Consider the following 19,662-nt stretch of genomic DNA (forward strand, 5'->3'; position numbering starts at 1 on the left):
ATCTGGAGACAAACTTTCCTAAACGAGGGCAAATTTTTAAATGTTACTACTGCTGCTTAAAATTATAGCTGTTGTTAAGTAAGTTGCAGTTTCTCAAATAAAAAAATAACCGCTGCAAAAGATTTTAGGAGGAGCGTATAAAATTGAGTTAGGGATGCCCCTGGAAATTAGGTACACTTGGACAGCTACGCTTATAAACCCATTAGTTGTTAACCTACTGACCCCTTCCAGCCAATAACTAGTTCAGTGGCCTACAATAACAAAAGGCAATTATTTAGCAACTATGTTGTTGTTCTTCTTCTTTTGACTTTTCCCGGTTAGGGGTTGCCACAGTGGAACTCCGGTCCGCTAATGATTGGCAGTAGATTTTTACGGTGCCAAGGTGCCAGCTCGATGCCCAACCTTTAACGAAGGCACAGTTATTTAGCAACTATAGTTTAATATAATTATATTAAATTAATTATTTAGCAACTATAGTTTAATATAATGAAATACCTTGTCCAAAAATCACTGCATTACAAAGAAACAAGTTTCAGTACTAAAAATATAGACTTGAAAATGACACACACAAATTAAATAATAAAGCAACATTTAGCCAATAAATATGAGAGAGAAATAAAATGGTCAGTAGTTTAAGTTATGCTAATTGTTTTATGCAAGGTTTGATTGGCCCAGAACTATACATGCAGTAGATGTTAGAGGCAAGGTCAATGTACTGAGTAGTAGTTGGAGAATAAGGCAAGCACTGAAGTTACTGTATACTGGATAAGGTTATATGGGCATGGGCAAATTTAGGCTGGAGCCATAGGTCTCAACCTGCTAAGAGGCCAATGTGGGACACAGACCATAGCATATAGAATCAAAACAGTACCAAAGTAAGTAACTGAAATACCAGCAGTTAAAAGGAATTATTTTAGCTGTTGGTATTGCAGTTATTTACTTTGGTTGTGTGTGTGTATGTGTTTTTGGGTTTTTCTATATGAGTGAGCCACTGTCTTTTTGCTTCTACATCTGTGTGTGTACACATGTAAATATCTGTGTCTGCAAGAGAGTGTGTATTATTAAATACTTACATATGGTATATTTTGGTTGATAGGCCATGGCCATGATCAAAGTATGCTTTTCGCGCAGTGCGAAAATTGGGTGTTCCACGTTTTGACTGTTTGTCACACATTGCTATGGTCTGTGTTCCACATTGACCTCTTAGCAGGTTGAGACCTATGCCTGGCATTCAGGCAGTACACTTAGTAGCTAGTTACTGAAATTGTCCCATAAACACAAAAGTCTACTGGGCTTCTCTGTTGAGTTTCTCTTTTCACAATGGGACAGCTAGTTAAGCTGTTACTCATTGTGCAGCCATCTTGTAATTGTAAGTCCCTGTATTATGCTGTTTTTGTCTAGAGTTTTCTTCTCTGTTTTTCATTGCAGTGCCTACATTTCCTAAAACAGAACAAAAAGAATGAAAGAAGGAAAAAAACAGGGACATTATACTTTACTATCCTTGATGTATTTAAAAAGAACTGAAAAGCTTTACTTTATAGCATGCAGGTTATGTCATGCAGTTAACTCTTTCCTTCCTCTTCCCCCCTCCTAAATGTTCTTCCAGATATTAATGACATGAAGTAGGGCATATACTTTGGAGTCCCCTATAACCTTATCAAAGTCAAATATGTCCAATATTTCCATGTTTTTTGTTCTGTCATGTTTTATAAATGTAATTAATGCTTTATAATCCCACATTTATTTGTCAATTTCTTAGTTGCTGGTTTTCTTCCTCTTGATCTCCATCTCCCAAATCCAGTCTCTGCTTCATTTCCAATGTACTTCTGGTTCCTCTAGTCAACTCCTGTGCTTTTTTCTTAACCATTTTAATTTGAAAGATTGTAAAAGCTTTGACTGGCACAGTCTCTCTCTCTCTCTCTCTCTGGGCTTTATTACCAGAAGAACAAGAAGCAAAAACGCCTTGTGTTTCACAGCTCACTCTTTGTTGGAAAGACTTCTGCATTTCCTCCTTAGCATGTTTTGCATCAAAAGTGATTTTGACCGTCGAGGAAAGAATATTCTGAAAACAACTGGATATAGCAGCTTGAATCTTACACCTGCTTCTTGACATTCTCTGATTACCGGATTAAATGTACTTTGTCTTCTGGCTGGTGTACAGTGAGTAATCATTTTCCATAAACACTGTGCTATTTCCCAGTTTTAGTACTTTGTCCTTCTGCTACAATTTTGTGAGCATAAACTCTTTCTGCTGGTAGGATTACATCTTTACTATTAAAGGTTTAAGTTTGTTTCTCATGGCCAGGTTTGGAGCATATACACAATGTGCCCTTTTAATTAACAACTCTTGCTGTGGAATGCCAGTCCATTTGCTTATTTATGCTTTCATAAAATTAATGCAGTGTGTTCCTTCCAGCTTATTTAGTACAGCAGAAAATCTCAGGTTTTCCCTACATGTTCTGTCCTCTAATTCTATTATTTTTGATATCTCTCATGTTAAGTTGTCTCTCTCACCTTCATTCTTGCTGGTTGGGTTCGGAGCCGATCTTCGGCTCCGACTCGGCCGTTTTCTAAAGCTCAAGAGCTACTTACTGGCTCGAGGCCTCCCTATATCCCACAATGCCTGGCGCTAAATCCCCAGATCTCGTTTGCCACTTCAGCTACGAGGTTGCGCTTTACTGGCTCAGGTCGTATTCTTCTTTTTGTAATATTAGCAGTTAAATTTTTAGTGTATTTTTCAAGCCTTTCTTTTGTTTAAGTAGAGTTGTACTATTAGATAGTCTTAGTATCCCTGTGTTTCTGCCCTTTAGGAACTCGTTTTACTTAGAGAGTTCCCCCCCCCTCTGTATCTCTCTAAGTAGGCCATTTAAATTAGAGGCTATCCCCTTCTCCTTTTAATCCTTTTTCCAGTAGGAAGTAGTGTTTAGCCTTTATAGTTTAAGACAAAATTCACTTAGTTTTGTTAATTTTTTGTGTGACGGTGTGGGAATAGTGTGTGTGAGTGTGACTGTGTGTGTGTGTTTCTTTGCACTAGTCTAACATTCCTCTGTTGGTATCCCTTTTTCTTTACCATGTCAAAGGATACCAAGGTATCAGGGTTCAAGAAGTGTGACTCGTGCTGTCAGAAAATGTCTCTGACAGACGGTCACACTTCTTGTGTTTATTGTTTAGGTGCCCTACACCTGCAGGACTCTTGCTAGGTATGTCATGCCTTTAGTCCGAGAGTCCTGCAGGAGCGTAGGAACAAATTGATTCTCAGGGGGTTACTAAAACCCGAGGGGTTTCCGGCAAAGTCTCAGCCAGCCAAAACCCCTAAGCCCACCAAGCCGTCGGCTCCCAGTACGGAGCCATCGCCAGGTGGAGCGTCTGCTTCCATTTCAGTTCCGGCCGGAACCGAAGTATCAAAATCTCACTCGGCTCCGACCTTGGTTTCGGAGCCATCAGGGAGCTGCAAGCGATCTAGGTCGCCATCTCTAGAGTCGATTCGCTCGGCTCCGGGGTCGCCTTTGCTGCAGTCTGAACGGAGTCATTGGTCCCACTCTTCTCGGTCCTTGAGGCTATCCGATCATGACTTGGAGAGAGCGATTAGTAGACTCCTCAAATCGCAGGCCCTGGCTAAAATGTTAGCTAGCCCTCCTCATCAGGTTGTGGCTGTTCCTGTTTCTGAAGTAGTTCATCCTCCGACTCCTCCTATCAGTTCGGAGGCGGAGCTTGTTGAGGCTCGGATCTTGGAAACGTCGGCGCCGATGCTTCGCCTTTCGGCTCCGTCGTCGGCTCCAATTTCTTCAATGGTTCCATCCTTGGAGGGATCTGGGCACCAGGACTTCCTCATCAGCTCCGAGGGGGCGAGTGGCATCGGACCCTTGTCCGACCCCGTTCTCCCTCTCGGAGCCTCGGCGCAGGTAAGCTCGGCTCCTACATCAGCCTCGGAGCCATCCCTTTCGGTGCCGGAGAGGATTCCTGTCTCTTCGGAGTGGGGGCCCTCTTCTCCGCCGGACAGGGGCACCTTCGAGGTCATGAGGAGCGTGCTGACTTCTGAGTCTGCACCTCAATCAGCCCCTTCAGCTCCCCCCCCAGGGTGCCTGCTTCGGTCTCTGCCCCTCCTCCAGACCCCAAGCGAGGGAATCAAATGCTCCAGGTCACCCCACTGGGTGTATCTTCGTCTTCCAAGGCCTCCCCTGAGATTTCAGAGGAGCCCCCTCGAAAGAGGAAATGTAAGAGGAAACATGTTGACTCCCCCAAGTCTGTCACGTCAAATACGGACTTGGAGGATTCGGAAGGGTCCCCAAGATCCCCCTCTGAGGATGTCTCTTTATCAGACATCCTTGAGATCCTTAAGCAGAGGGGAAACTGGACTGCCCTTAACCCTTCTGAGGACGAGTCTGTATACTTGGATGCGTTTGGTTCCCGACCCTCCACCTCCTGGGTGTCTCCGCCTTTCGATCCATTGATGGAAGTAGTGGCTCGGAAGGCATGGTCAGCTCTGGACACACTGGAACCAACTCCCCGCAGGCCCACTAAGTTTATCACGGCCCCCCCAAGATAAACAGTTTCTGACAAAGGCTGTCTCCGTTGATGCCATGGTGGTAGCAGCTGCCACGAAAAAGGAGTTGGCTGACACTTCTGTACCTGTCGACCCCCCTAATAAAGAGTCTAGGACGATGGATAGATACGGGAAGTGGATGTTTTCCTCAGCAACCTTCTCCATGCGGTCGCTAAATTATTTGTGCCACTTCAGCCGTCTTCAGAGGGATCTCCTCAAGGAGCTAGGAGATACCCTGCAAGATCCATCAGCTGCGGGGGTTCAAGACAAGATAAACTCGCAGCTGGCGACTCTTAATTCTGTCGTTAACTCCTCCATGCGGCTCATTTTGTATGCGGCTGATGGGGCGAGTAGAGCCACAGGCACAGGCGTGGCTTTGAGAAGGCATACCTGGATGCAGTTATGTAACTTCGCTGATCCCTTCAAGGCGTCTTTCACCAACACCCCTTTTGATGGTTCAGCTCTGTTTGGACCTCAGGTGAAAGATACACTTACCAGGTGTGAGCAGGAAGGCAAGACTCTCTCTGTCGTTGGAGTCCATTTTTTCCACTCCCTCTAGACCATACCCTAAGGGTCAGAAGAGTGGGAAGATGTGGTTCCGGAAACCCCAGGGAGCCGTGCCTGATACACGTGGCGTGTTTCCCTCCAGAGGCAGAGGAGGAAACAACAATAGACGCCACCCGCGGGGCAGAGGGGGTCCGCAGAATCAGGGCAGCAGAGACTCTTTCACTGACAAGCCCTTCCAGCACCCCTGAGGGGCTGCCCGGCTGTCTGCCTTCGGAGGCAGTCCGGGGAAGGTTGTCTCTGTACCCAGAAGCCTGGCGTCTCATCACTCAAGACAGATGGGTACAGTCTATCATATCTGGAGGTTATAAAATCCCGTTTGTCCACACTACCTTAAAATCAAACAACCCCATCCCAGATGTTCCACCCACTCTAAGGGAATAGGCAGTACAAGAAATTTCAAGACTGCTAAAAAAACGGGCCATTCAAGAAGTCCCAGCAGACCAGCAAGGTTCCAAAATTTACTCAAAGTTCTTTTTGGTACCAAAGAAGACAGGGGACTGGAGACCCATTTTGGATCGCAGCAGACTAAACAAGTCTGCTCAAAGAACGAAGTTCTGGATGGTCACGCTTCAGTCCATTCTACCCTTTTTGGGTCAGGACAATTGGATGTGCTCCATAGATCTTCAGGATGCGTACTACCACATCAAAATGGACAGGCGTTCCAGAAGGTTTCTCCGCTTCCGGCTAGGAGCCAGTCATTACCAGTTCAGAGCCCTGCCCTTTGGTCTCACCACAGCCCCCAGGGTGTTCACCAAATGCATGGCAGTGGTTACCGCTCACCTGAGATGGCAAGGATTCCAGGTGTTTCCATATCTAGATGACTGGCTCCTTACTGCTACCACCAGACATCAATTGCTAAGAGCTAGGGATTATACCATCCAAACATGCTCCAACCTAGGTATCTCAATAAATTTCGAAAAGTCTGCATTGTCACCTTGTCAGCCCTTAACCTTTATAGGCGCAAGATTAAATATGAAAGATCTGTCTGCAAGGCTTCCAGTAGACAGAGTAGCAGACATTCGCTGACATATACAGGTATTATTAGGATGCAGAAAGATTCAGGCCAGATTCGTCCTAAAAACCTTAGGTCTCATGGCAGCAGCGATCATATTAGTTCCCCTGGCTTGTTTTCACATGAGGATTCTCCAGTGGATGCTTTTCACCGAATGGTCCTTTCAACAACTTCCTTTGTCTCACAAGATAATAATCACAAAGTCATGCAAAGACCACTTGGTTTGGTGGATGGTCTCTCCATCAGTACCCCAGGGCAGACCATTTGTCCTTCCTCCTCCAGTTGCCACAGTGACCACGGATGCCTCCCTGATCGGGTGGGGGGGGCATTTTCAGGGCAAGACTGTCCAGGGCAACTGGCAACCCCATGAGTACCACTTGCACATAAATGTCTTGGAGATGAGGGCGGTGCTTTTAGCGTTGCAAGCTCTTCAGAACTCTCTACCCACTGGGACCATTGCAATTCAGGCAGACAATATGTCTGTAGTGTGGTACATCAACAAGCAGGGCAGAACCAAGTCATATCCCTTATGTCGAGAAGCACTCAGACTATGGCAGTGGACGATCTCCTCTCAATGGTTTCTGATGGCAACTCACATCCCTGGGAAGTCCAGCGTCATAGCGGACAGGCTAAGCAGAGCTATTCTCATGCCTCACTCAACCGGACAGTAGCGGACAGAATCTTCCGCAAATGGGGTCAGTCTTGCTGCAACCTTTTCGCAACTCCTCTCAACAGCAAGTGCAACAGTTTCTTCATGCTCTTCCCTCTTCCTGGACACTCCCCCAGAGATGCTCTAGTTCAAGATTGGTCCCAGGGACTTCTGTATGCATTCCCACCCTTTCCACTTATTCCCAGACTAATTCAGGAAGCTACCGTGCTGGGTTGCAGGATGATCCTCATTGCCCCCTACTGGCCTCGGCAAATCTGGTTCCCTTTCCTGCATCGTCACCTTCTAGAGCAGCCTTGGAATCTGGACCCAGTTCCGGACCTCCTGATCCATCAATTGGGCAGGCTGCATCAGTCTCTTCATTCTCTCAACCTCACTGCTTGGTTGCTCCACTTCCAACCTTAGCCAGGCTTCCCAGTATTTCCAATTCAGTGCGTGACATTATCCTTTCCTCGCACAAACCTACAACCAGGAAGACTTATGCTAGTAAGTGGAAACATTTCTCTTTCTGGGCAGAGGCTAGAAATATAGATCCCTTCACGGCCCCTGTCCATAACGTTCTGGACTTCTTAGCAGAACTTTTTCAAGCGGGCTCCTCGTCGGCCACCATTAGAGTTCAATTAGCGGCAATCTCTAATTTCCATATGGGCCTGTCAGAAACCAGCATCATGTCCCATAAGCTTTGCAAAGCCTTTCTGAAAGGAACAATCTTGCTCAGGCCTCCAGTGAGAGATTCCCCGCCTCCGTGGGACTTAAATTTGATCCTAGCTTCCTTGATACTTCCTCCCTTTGAACCGGCAGCTTCCTGTTCCTTGAAATTGCTTACTTGGAAAACCCTCTTTTTGGTGGCCATTACTTCAGCAAGGAGAGTTTCTGAACTTCAAGCCCTTTGTGTTCGTCCTCCTTATCTAGTTTTCCATAAGGATAGTTTCACTCAGGACTAATCCTTCGTTCCTTCCTAAGGTCCCCTCCGAGAACAATTTGAATCAGTCCATCGATCTGCCAGTCTTTTTTCCAAATTATTCCAACAAAGCTGAACACAAATTACACCAGTTGGGCGTTCATAGGCAATTACGTTTGTATTTGCATAGGACTGAGCAAATAAAGAAATCAGACCAACTCTTTCTGTCCTATGCGGAGGGTAAGCAGGGTCGACCAGTGTCTAAAGTAACCTTATCCAGGTGGTTGTCCTCTATTATTACCCTTATTTATCAGTTGAGGCATAAAGAACTCCCTGCTAAACCTAAAGGCCACTCTACTAGGGCTTTATCTAAGTCGGTAGCCTTTCAAGCAGGACTACCAATGGAAGCCATTTGTGCGGCGGACACATGGGCCACCCCTTATACCTTCATTTCACATGATTAATTAGATGTGGCCTCTAGGAGTAGAGCTGATTTTGGTTCCACTGTGCTCAAGAGTCTGTTCCGATGAGCCACCCAGGACTGAGGTGCTAGGGACGCTGTCCCAACCAGCAAGAATGAAGGCGAGAGAGACAACTTAACATTAAGAAGTTATGTACCTACCATAACGTTCCATATTAGTTGTCTTCTTCTCGCCTTCTTTCTTGCGTCCCACCCTCCATCCCCCTAGCCTAGATGGACCGAGAAGAGTTCTACTATGATTCTTGTCACTGGCTGAGCCTTAACCGTTTTATGTCCTCTACCTTTTCTTTAGCCCTATAGCTGAAGTCTTGCTATTGGGACAGTTGTCCTCTTCTATTGTGTTGGTGTTAGGTCTTCCAAGCGAGATCTGGGGATCTAGCGCCAGGCATTGTGGGATATAGGGAGGCCTCGAGCCAGTATGTAGCTCTCGAGCTTTAGAAAATGGCTGAGTCGGAGCCGAAGATCGGCTCCGAACCCAACCAGCAAGAAAGAAGGTGAGAAGAAGACAACTAACATGGAATGTTATGGCAGGTACATAACTTCTTATTCTTGAGCAGTCTCATACTCAGCCAACCTTTTCTTCATTTCAGCCTCCGATATTTGCAGTTTTATCACCTCATCTTAATATATGGTTAATACTTTTTCGTAGCCTTTTGTTATTTGAGTTGATATTTTTTTTCAGTGTTTTGTTTACTTTAATCAGCTCTGAGTACATTTGAATTATTTTTTCCTCTAGGTTACTGGAAGTCATGTCTTGCACCAAAAATGGTGCTTGGACTGCTTTTTGCTGAATAACTGCAGAATTTTTCCCACTCAGTGTTTTCTCGTCACCTTTTGTGATTGATTTTATTTCAGGTTCTCTGATTTTTTTATTTTATTTTTTTTGCTGGCATCCAGGCAGTGCTCTTAATGTCTAGTTACTAAAATTTACTGAAAAAAGACAAGCTCTCTGACTCTCTTTTCTGAGTTTCTGTTTTTACACTGAGAGAGCAGAAATTAAGCTGTTAATCAGTGTGCAGCCATCTTGGAAGTCTGGAACCCAAGTGCCTTGGAGAGATATGTAGAAAATTGCAGGCCAAACCATCTAGGGGAAACGGGTTATCTACTTTACTATCCAGACTGTGATGTTCAGAGCTTTTCAGAGTGGATGAGACTGCAATCTTTTAGGGTAAATGGGTAATTTTGGGATGCATACGATTGGGCTAGCAAGAATACCAGCTACTGGGTTTAAAGCAGTAGCATGGAATCAAACCATGAACATACCATGGAGGAGTGTTTACTGATTAGAGCTGTGCTTATTCCTGTATAAGGAGCATGTTATAGGATGCATATAATTTCTTAAATACTTTGACTGTTCCAAGGCAGACTACTGTGATAGCAATAATGTTATGTTGAAATGAAAATCGTACAACAGTTTTATGTCATTATCAATCAGATTCGTTGAAGGATATCCAAAACAAGTGAGAAGAATGGACATATGAAGACTTTGCTCCAGTGACACAGTTTGGTGTGTTGTAGTTAGCATATCCACTCATGATGTGTTTTCACTTCATTAAACTCCTGCACAGTTACTAGAACCTTCTGGCATTCCTCTCAATCTCTTAGTGCAAGAATTATGGACAAAGCCAAAAATCAGGGGAACAAAGGCTTATAATCGGGGCAAGATGTTTAATATTGATATTACAGTCTTAATAGAATTTGTTTTATTTTTTTATTTTTAGAATTTAGATTTTGCATTAGCATGCATTATTTGAGGTTTATGAAGTCTGAAATTTAGATGTCTATCATTATTTATAATGTCTTCAATCCTCAATGATTTGCCAAAAAAAAAAAAAAAGAATTTTATGAGGAACAGACCACGAATATGAAGAAAAATTTAGACATTCTGCAAACTTCTGGAGCAGTATGCTCCCCTGTTCTTTTTGAGCTTCAAGGATGGGTTTTTTTAGGGAACTGCTGGAGGTTTGACAGTACCAACGTGGATTATTTTACATGGCTTGGAATAATACTGAGATTTAAATGAAATGGGAACATATAATATAATATTCTATTTTGGCTGTGTGTTTTGACACTCCGGACATCTCATATTCTGTTTTTGACTATTGGAAAGTTTACCAGAACATTAAAATCTTAAACACTAAATATGTGTGGGTTAGATGGTTGTTTGCTTCGTTTCTTACATTCATTTAAAAAAAATGAAAAAAAAAAACAGGTTATTTCTTGCTAAATATGTGACATAGAAAGATTGTAAGATGGTTATTAAATGTATAAATTGATTTGGATCATTGTTCTGTATTGCTCCCAATACAGTAAAGTGAAATTATAGTTGAAATGTTTGTGAATTTTCATTTATATATTTTTAGTGTTATGTGTATTTGTTACTCAAATTTGGTTTGGGAAATTGTATTTTAAATGTTATTTCAGTAAAGATTGTTGTTCTAAAAAAAGTGCAGCAGTGCAGTTTAAACCAGCAAGATGATTTACCTATGGTCACATGGGTTGTCATGCTGGAGGTAATGAGCAAAGACCTAGGATGTAACAGCCATGAGGATTATTAGACAGCAGCCCTTGACAGTTTCTTTATTGATCTTTTTTTCCTTGCTTTTTTTTTTTTTTTGTTTTTTTTTTTGTAAACCAGTCTGCAGCCAGTTCTGCACGTGAACTTGTCATCCAGCGACTGAACTACATTCGTGAGGCTTGTGACAATGAGGAACAGAGTCTACTGGAGCAAGTACACACCGAGGAGGAACGGGCTCACCAGAACATCCTGACTCAGCGAGTGCATTGGACTGAGTCTTTAGAGAAACTATCTGCCATCAAAGGTTATCTCGTAGATGTGGTCACCAAAACTGATGACCGCACTCTTGTGGTAAGAGATTCTGTTTTGTTTTACTGAGATTAATATTGTCAATTGCGTGATTGCTTTTTGACCCTGTCAGAATAATTGTATAGCTGCCTAAGTAGAAATCATAAATATCACAGAATGTGTTCTGCATTTCTTTTCTTAAGACTTACAGTCATTTGGGTAGATGAGGCTACACAACTAACAGTTAAGGTAGGAGATGAGATAAAAATACTGACGCATAACCAATCTACAGGAAAGTCTCCAGGAATAGATGGGATTCCGATGGAAGTTTGGAAGTTAGGATGAAGAAAGTGCTAAATATTTAGAAGGTTTTATATAACAATACTTTAAAAGGTGGGAGGGGGCACCAACATCCTGGAAAGACCTGTGGAGGCTGTAATACTTAAAGATGGTAAATACCCATTTGATCCAGCGTCATATAGGCCCATTTCAATTTTAAACCATGATTATATATTTTTTAGTATGTTATTTTTATTTTTACAGTTTAAATTTTTAATAATTTCTATCTTCCTTCTGTAAACTGTCAGTCTTATGGTACGAGCCTGAGTATCAAAATTTTGTGCAGTGATATGCACTTTTTCCTCTTTGTTGATCTGTATGACAATCAAGTTTACTTTGACTTTAAAGTGTTTATGTCTGGAACAGCTAAAAGAATGGCAAAGGTGATGCCAAAATTGATAGATATGGATCAGTGTAGTTTTGTGGAGGGGAAACAAACATTTGACAACAACATTAACAGAACATTGATGATCCAAAAGAAAGCAGAATGTGAGAAAATAGCACTGTTGTTGGTCTTGATGCAGTGAAAGAATATGACAGAGTAAGCTGGGATTTTATGGGTAGGCAGTGGAGGTATTTGCATTTCTTGATACAATAATAAGGTTAATTAGAAGGATATATGAGGGATCAGGGGCAAACATCGAACTGGGAGGGTTCCTGTCTGTTAAGTTGTATCTGAATAGAGGACCCAGGCAGGGTTATCCTCTTTCCCCTTTGTTATTTGCGTTATATTTGTAACCACTGACAAAGAAAATAAAGGACTCAGAAATTGAAAGATGTAACTGGTATGGTGTAAAAGAAGAGTTGGCTTTATTTGCAGATGGTATTATTTTGTACCTGATGGAACCAGAAAAGGACATCTTAGTACTGTGGAATATTCTGAGACAGTTCTTTGTTTTGTTTTGTTATTTTTTTTTTTTGGGGGGGTATAAAAGTAATGAAGATAAAAAACAAAGGCTATAGCTATAAACTATGAACCCACATATGAATTGGTCCAACAATACCCATATTTATGGGGACATGATAAAATGAAGTATTTAGGAGCATGGATTAAAAAGGATAACCTAGGGATATGTGAGAAGAGACTAAACAAAAGATAACAGAAAAGCTGAAAACTGAAAGCTCTTGCCTCTGGCACCATTGTTGTCTATTTTCGTCCACTTTAACATGTAGGACATTGAATCCCATCAGCTCCGACCAAATTAGAAGCTTTCACAGTTCCAGGGCTCTGACTTCACCCCTAGCCATAATTCCCTGTACTGCAGTCCAGTACCTCAGATCTTGTTTGCCACTTTAAGTTTCCAGATGTGTTCTTGAGGGCTTATATTCCTTTGTTAAAAGTTTCTTTAAAAACAAGTTGGATAGTTATTATAAGTTCATAGGTGTTTACCAGGCTAACGACCACAAGGGCCTTTTAAGCCTAGCCATGCATCCCAAATATCTGACAAGTTCTTGTACCCTCGATAAGTGTAAGCAGGGACTTTGGGAGGTGAAATATTTACAAGCAGGGGCCTGGGAGATGAACCATTTATAGACTGCCTGCATCCATTAGAAACATAGGTGCCAAACCAGAAAGGAATTTCTGGTTCCCCATCTAGCTGTCCAAGTTACACTTGAATTGGGTTAGGGAGGAACTCTGCTTTACATGGATGGGGAACCTGTTCCAGAGAAGGGGTAGTCTCTGGGATACACACCTGTATCTCCAGCAAGTCCTGTTTAGATCACAGGCAAGGTTTAAGTCTTTAGAACAGGTAATTCTGGTGCTGTTTGTTTTATGGATATGCAGGAGGTCCAACAGAGTGGAGTATGGCAATACCTTGTATGCTAGGCATAGATCTCCCCTTAATGGTCTGTAGGAGACAAAAATACAGGGATAGGGCCTAGAGGCAGTCTGCAAAGGACATTTTACTTATGCCCTGTATTCTTTTAGTGAGGAACCTCTGTGGACGTTCCAATTCTTGGATATCTCTGGTTAGGTACATACCAAATGGGGCATTGTACTCAATGATAGGTCTGATGAATGCTGCACAGCATAGAATGATTTCTTTACTACTGTAGACACGTGATGGTCAAAGGCTAGATTACTGTCTATGTTTGTCCCCAAGTCCCTGACTACTGGGTCAACTCTTAGGGGGTTTGTTGTCAGTATGATACTTTCCGGGATGACTTCCCGAAGGATACTGTTATGCATTTCTTGACATTCAGTTTTAGTCCATGGCTCTGGCATCAATTTTGGTTTGTGTCAGCCCTTCCTGGAGAACATTTGTGTCAGTGGGTGATTCAGTGGCAGCTCATAATTTGCAGTCATGTGCAGATTTAGTCAGTCAGAGGCCATTGACCTTGGGCTTGACTTCAGAGAATTAAATGCCAAAAAGGAGCGGTCCCAGGACCTTTCCTTTAGGGACTCCACTTGTGACAGGCCTCTTTGTAAGAGGTGGTCTCATCAGTTCAAACTTCCTGCGTCCTGTGTGTGAGCCAGCTGGCTGTCCACTGTAACATAAGGGTTTGCACTTAACCTCTTAAGTTTGTCAACATTGCCCAAGTGGGGGATTGCGTCAAATGCCTTCCCCAGGTTTAGGTAGGTAGCGTCAACCATTTTGCCGTCATCCATTGTTTGGTGACCTTCTCAAAGAAGTCCACCAGGTTGAGTAGACATGATCTTCCCTTGATGAAACCAAATTGAGTTGGGGCCAGTATCTGGAGGTTTCCTATGTCATTACTGATCATTTCCATGATAATTCATTCCATGGCTTTGCATATGAAACTGGTGAGACTTATGGGTCTGTAGTTTACAGGGTCTGTAGATGGCCCACCTTTGTGCAGAAGGATGACTGTTGCTGCTCTCCATTCATGAGGCACAGAGCCTGTTTGGAGGCTACAGTTAAATAGCAATTCCAGAGGACTTGTTAGGTCATGTTTCATGCTATTTAGAAGGCATCTTGGGATATTGTCTGGGCCCATTGATGCAGTGTTCCTGGAAGCATTAATGACCTGTTCCCCAATGATAACAGGGGGAGCTATATTTGATGGTATTTGTGACGCCCATGCACTGGCCCAGTAATCAAGGAGCGTCAGTCCTCACCACTAACACCAGTTAGGGACATGCACATTGGGAGGTTGACAGGTACAGACAGAGTAAAGTAAAATTTCCCTTAAGAGCAGACAGAGATCACAGTCAGTCTGGGGCTGGTTTCTCCCTTTCTGTCCAGATCCCCAATAAGACCCCCCACTGGCACAGCTATAAGGTTAAGATCTCAGCCAAGTGGTCAAGCCAAACCTCCAGCACCCTCTCTGTCTAACCAGGACTTCGTGTCCCTGCCCAAGTAGCTGACACACACATACTTTGAGATTTGATTTATATGCAAATACATAGACACTCCTGGAGAAGGCTGGCACAGTTTCTCCGGCTATGCCCCCTTCTGCCCAGACTATACCGTAGTCCCACCTGCCACCAACCACCCTTATCAGCTACTGTAAACGCCCTTACCAATGGGTGTCCAATTCTACTGTACAATGTCATGTACAGTATCACCAAATACATGCAAGTATGCTAAGAGCGTACATATCTCTTCACAAAACCAGCCACAATTAAAAGGTGTAAATATATTTAATAATAAATAAACACAAGACAATACTCATTAACTCAACACAATGACAATAGAGTTCAGAATCACAGGAAATACTTTAAAATAACATAGTAGGACAGTCTCACATAAGTATAGAAAACATCTACACTAATCTTGCTATATTCCTATCTGTCTCTAAGAGAAACTATTTTCTAAATAACTTACAGAGCAAGGCAAGTGCTGGTGAGTTGATAACAGGTCCAGAACAAGCTACAAAATGCCCTGACTTTCTCTCTGAGATGGTTCTTAAGTTAATAATCATCTCAGATTACATAATTCTTGTCACCTCTGCCTAAGTTTCCCAGGCTAGCAGGAACTTAGTTTTTTTAACATGTCTCTCTTACAAATACTTATCTCTCAGACTCTGACAGTTCTCTCTTAAAAGCTTGCCTGAAACTGAAAGTCGTAAAACAATTACCTTGGAAACCTGTAATTTCCTCTGTTTCCAGACAATAGAAAGAAGTCCCTAGCCCAGACATCCTGTCTCTTAGCTGAGATAAACTAACTTTATAACACATCATAAAACTCGTTACTTATTAACTTATTTTCTTAGAGTTTTGCAAGTTAACTCTGTATGTCCCAATTTTTACTATAAAACCATACATTTGCATTGACATATAGTTTATACACATTTCTGCTCTTTTCCAGCAGGGCGCACTGTGGTTACAATCTTGAAGCTCAGTACAGAACATATAGATGTCCTTCATGGATGCATCTGCAGTCATAACAAATGGGTTGTCCTGTCGTCAGGCAGCCCTTCGGTCAGCCGGATTCCAAAGTCTGGGTCCGGCTTCGGCTGATGTCGCACTTCACCCGACGTCATCTTTGCTGGTCTTCGGGTATAAAGGCATCAGCCGACGCCATTTTCCTCAGTCTTTCTTGCCGCGTGGCGCCCGAAGCAGAAGCTGTTCGCAAGTGCCGGTCGGTCAGATCCAGAGATTACTTCTACCGAATACTACTTCGAAGACTTCTAAAAAGCTAAGTATCCCGTTGGGGACTCTTTCTTGCCTCAGCCGATGTCAGAAAAAGTCAATAACTGTTTAACTTGTGGGAAACAAATACCTCATAAAGATTTCCACTCTTACTGTCTGCCTTGCTTAGGCCCAGACCACGACGTAGCAGCCTGTTCGGCCTGTGCTTCCTTCACCGACGAACGCTTAGGCGTCGGTCGGAGTTTGCTGAACAGTTTTTCGGCTCAGATTTTGCATACATTATGCCGTCGGATCCTCCAACTACCCAAATTGTTAAAAAACGCAAAGAAAAAGACCGACACTCGCGGTCCGCGGTTTCGGCCGAAACCACGGTTAAGCAAGCCGCGAGTGTCTCGGTTTCGGCGAAACCGAGAAAACCGGTCAATCTTCAGCCGAATCCATGACTACTACTGAGGCTCCTGCTACCTTAGTTGAATCGGCCTCAGAAATTTTGCCTACAACTGTGATTCCTTGTGATTTATCAGACACCATCCCTTTGGATGTCTCTACCCCAGCACGTGGTGCTGCTAGGCCTCCTGCAGCCATGTCTATTAAGGCCTTTGCCAGGGCTAAAGCAGCCAAATCTGCTAAATCAGTGCCTGTTAAGCTCCCTTCACACAGGCCCACTTCAAGTTCACAAATGCTTACTCTGGCAGAAGATTTAATATCCTTAATTAGGGATCCCAATCTCACCCAGACAGGGCCTCTCAGCCCCAGAAAGAGACCTAGAGCAGAGCCCGGCGAGCCAGTGTCCTCTGATGATTCTGCGGATGACTCAGACATTACAGACCAGCCAGAGGCTCCTTTTTCTACTTATGAAGATTCCGATGCTGAAGAATCCATTCCAGCTGCCTCTCCACCAGAGGAATTTTCCTTTGGGGAAACCTTACATGCCATGAGAGAACAATTCCAATGGCAGGGACAAGATTTCTCAGATTCAAGAAAAAGACTTAGGACTTTTCTGCACTTACCACAACGTAGGCCCTTAGCTATACCTCCTGTACTGCCTGTTGTGGATGATGCATTTAATGATGTTTGCACTGCTCCTGATTCTTTACCACCAGCCCCTGCCAAACCAGATAGATTTTACAGGGTGCCAGACACTCATCACCACCTATACAAGGCCCCACTTGCAGATCCCGAAACTATATCCCAGGGGCCTAAGGCAGTAGCCTCGACCACAGCAAAAAACCCTATTCCTACTGAAAGGGAATGCAGGTCCTTAGAGAGATGGGGAAAAAGTTTACACCTCTGCTACTCTCTCAGCTAGAGCTTTAAACTGTCAGTTTCATATGATCCAATACCAAGAGTTTATGCTTGATCAGTTAACTAAAAAACTGTCCTCTGATGAATCCTTAGATAAGAAATATGTATTAGAAATGGTGAATAACATCCAACAGGTTAGTAACCATTCCTTAAAATGTGGCTATGATGCACTGGAGGCTTCATTTAGATCAGCCATGACTGGCACAGTGATAAGAAGGCATGCATGGTTGAAAGAACAGGTCTTACGGATCATGTTAAAGCAAAGCTATTAGATGCTCCTATGGATAAGGCCAGTCTATTTGGTACACCTGCCCAGCAAGTAATGAAGAAAATGGAAGAAAAGGCAAAATCTGTACAAACAGTTAAAGATTTCTTACAGGTTCAGCCCCCAAGGTTTAGCAGGAACTGGCCTGCCAAAAATTGGTCCTTTCCTGACTCCACAAGATCCCAAAGGGGCAGGAATAGACGCTCTAGAGGCAGAAATCAATCCAGAGGAGGTGCCTACAGAGGGCGACAGTGGCAAGGCAATAACCGAGGCACAGACACAACCACTGCCACTGCAACAGGACAATCACAGTGACTTGGCTCTGACACGCCTACCAGGGAGCAAATAGCAGCACCTTTAGGCGGAAAGTTAGCCTTATTTTCGAAAAATTGGCACTATATCACAAAAGACAAGTGGATTTTGCAAACCATAGACCAAGGCTACGGTTCCACTTCCACACCTTACCATTACAAAGAGGAATGCCAAACCTACCTCCAAATCAAAAAATAGAAGCTCTACAGCAGATAGCGGAATTAACAAAGATGAGAGCTGTGGAAAGAGTACCAATAACAGAACAGGGCAAAGGATTCTACTCCAGACTCTTCCTAGTACCAAGAAAAGAAAAATTGGAGACCTATTCTCGACCTGTCCGTCTTAAACACATACATCATTGTCCCGAAATTCAAAATGCTGACCCTACAGCAACTTCTTCCCATGCTGGGCAAGGAGTGTTGGCTGGTAACTCTAGATCTCAAGGAGGCATACCTGCACGTCCCCATTCGACCAAATTGCAGAAGATACCTCAGATTTCTTGCAGGATCAGAGCATTATCAATTCTCAGCATTGCCCTTTGGCTTATCTACTGCCCAGAGTATTCACAAAATGCCTGGCATCAGTAATCGCTCACTGCAGACTACAGGGAATCCAAATTTATCCATACCTGGACGACTGCCTGTTACAAGCGGACAACAAAAGCAAGCTGACAACAGATTTACAAAGGGTCATTTACTTGCTACAAGCCCTGGGATACACAGTCAATTTACAAAAGTCAAGGCTGATACCATCCCAAACAAGAACATTCTTGGGCGTGGAATTGGACACAGTAAAACAAATGGCATTCCTAAATGCAGAAAAACAAAAAGAACTCCCTCTTTACTTCTTGACATTAACAAAGCAGAACAAACTAACAGCAAGAAAAGTTCTGCAGGCCTTGGGCTTCATGGCATCATGCATAATCTTGGTCCCACATGCCAGACTGCATATGAGAAAGCTACAGTGGTACCTAAAGAATTTATGGTCTCAGCACAGGCACAGCTTAGAAACTGAAATCCCACTAATCCCCTGCCTAAAACAGGAGTTCCTATGGTGGGCTCAAGCATGCCAGGCAAACCCAGGCTTACCCTTCCACAACTTTCGAGCAAGCCAAACCATCACAACGGACGCCTCAGACCTAGGATGGGGGGCGCACATGCTGGACAAATGCATACAAGGATTGTGGACTCAAGACCAGCTGCACCTGCACATAAACCAAAAAGAAATGCTGGCAGTAAAACTGGCAATCCCAAATTCAGACCATTCCTCAAAGAAGGCCATTTGATGATAAGGACAGACAACACCACAGTCATGTGGTACATCAACAAACAGGGAGGCACTCATTCATACCCCTATGCAGAATGACTTTGGACCTTTGGAATCTGGCTCTCAGCTACAACATCCAGTTACAGGCAATATTTGTGCCGGGAAAAGAGAACACCCTAGCAGACATGTTAAGCAGAACCACCTCGGATGCTCACGAATGGATGCTACACCGGACATCTTCAAGGCCATCACAAAGAAATGGGGAATGCCACAAATAGATCTATTCGCTTCCCCACTCAATCACCAGCTCAAAAAATTCTGCACAAGGACATTCCACCCACTTGCTTGGAAGGTGGACTCTCTATCCTTCAGCTGGAAAGGCCTGACAGCATATGCATTTCCACCTCTTCCCTTGATGCACAAGGTACTACTGAAAATCAAAGAGGAACGTCCAAGGATAATCCTGATAGCTCCGAATTGGCCAAGACAACACTGGTACCCATTACTGAGGCGCATGTCTCGGGAGAGAATGTGGTCAATACCCCTGATGCCTTTGATGTTAACTCAGAACAACTACAAGATCATGCATCCAAACCTAAAAACCTTGCAACTGACGGCCTGGAACATCACATAGCAGCAA

General features: G+C 43.5%; 1 protein-coding gene across 1 annotated transcript in view; it reads left to right on the forward strand.

The window, feature by feature from the left end:
* Positions 1-19,662, forward strand: part of BSPRY (B-box and SPRY domain containing) — a 634,270-nt gene that overhangs the window by 223,464 nt on the left and 391,144 nt on the right. The window contains exon 3 of the mRNA XM_044058655.1: positions 10,810-11,040. Within this exon, the coding sequence (XP_043914590.1) occupies positions 10,810-11,040 (231 nt within the window). The remainder of the gene's footprint in view (positions 1-10,809; positions 11,041-19,662) is intronic.

The sequence above is a fragment of the Protopterus annectens genome, chromosome 16.part0 (assembly GCF_019279795.1).
Source record: "Protopterus annectens isolate FY-2018-M chromosome 16.part0, PAN1.0, whole genome shotgun sequence".
In the NCBI taxonomy this organism is placed as follows: domain Eukaryota; kingdom Metazoa; phylum Chordata; order Ceratodontiformes; family Protopteridae; genus Protopterus; species Protopterus annectens.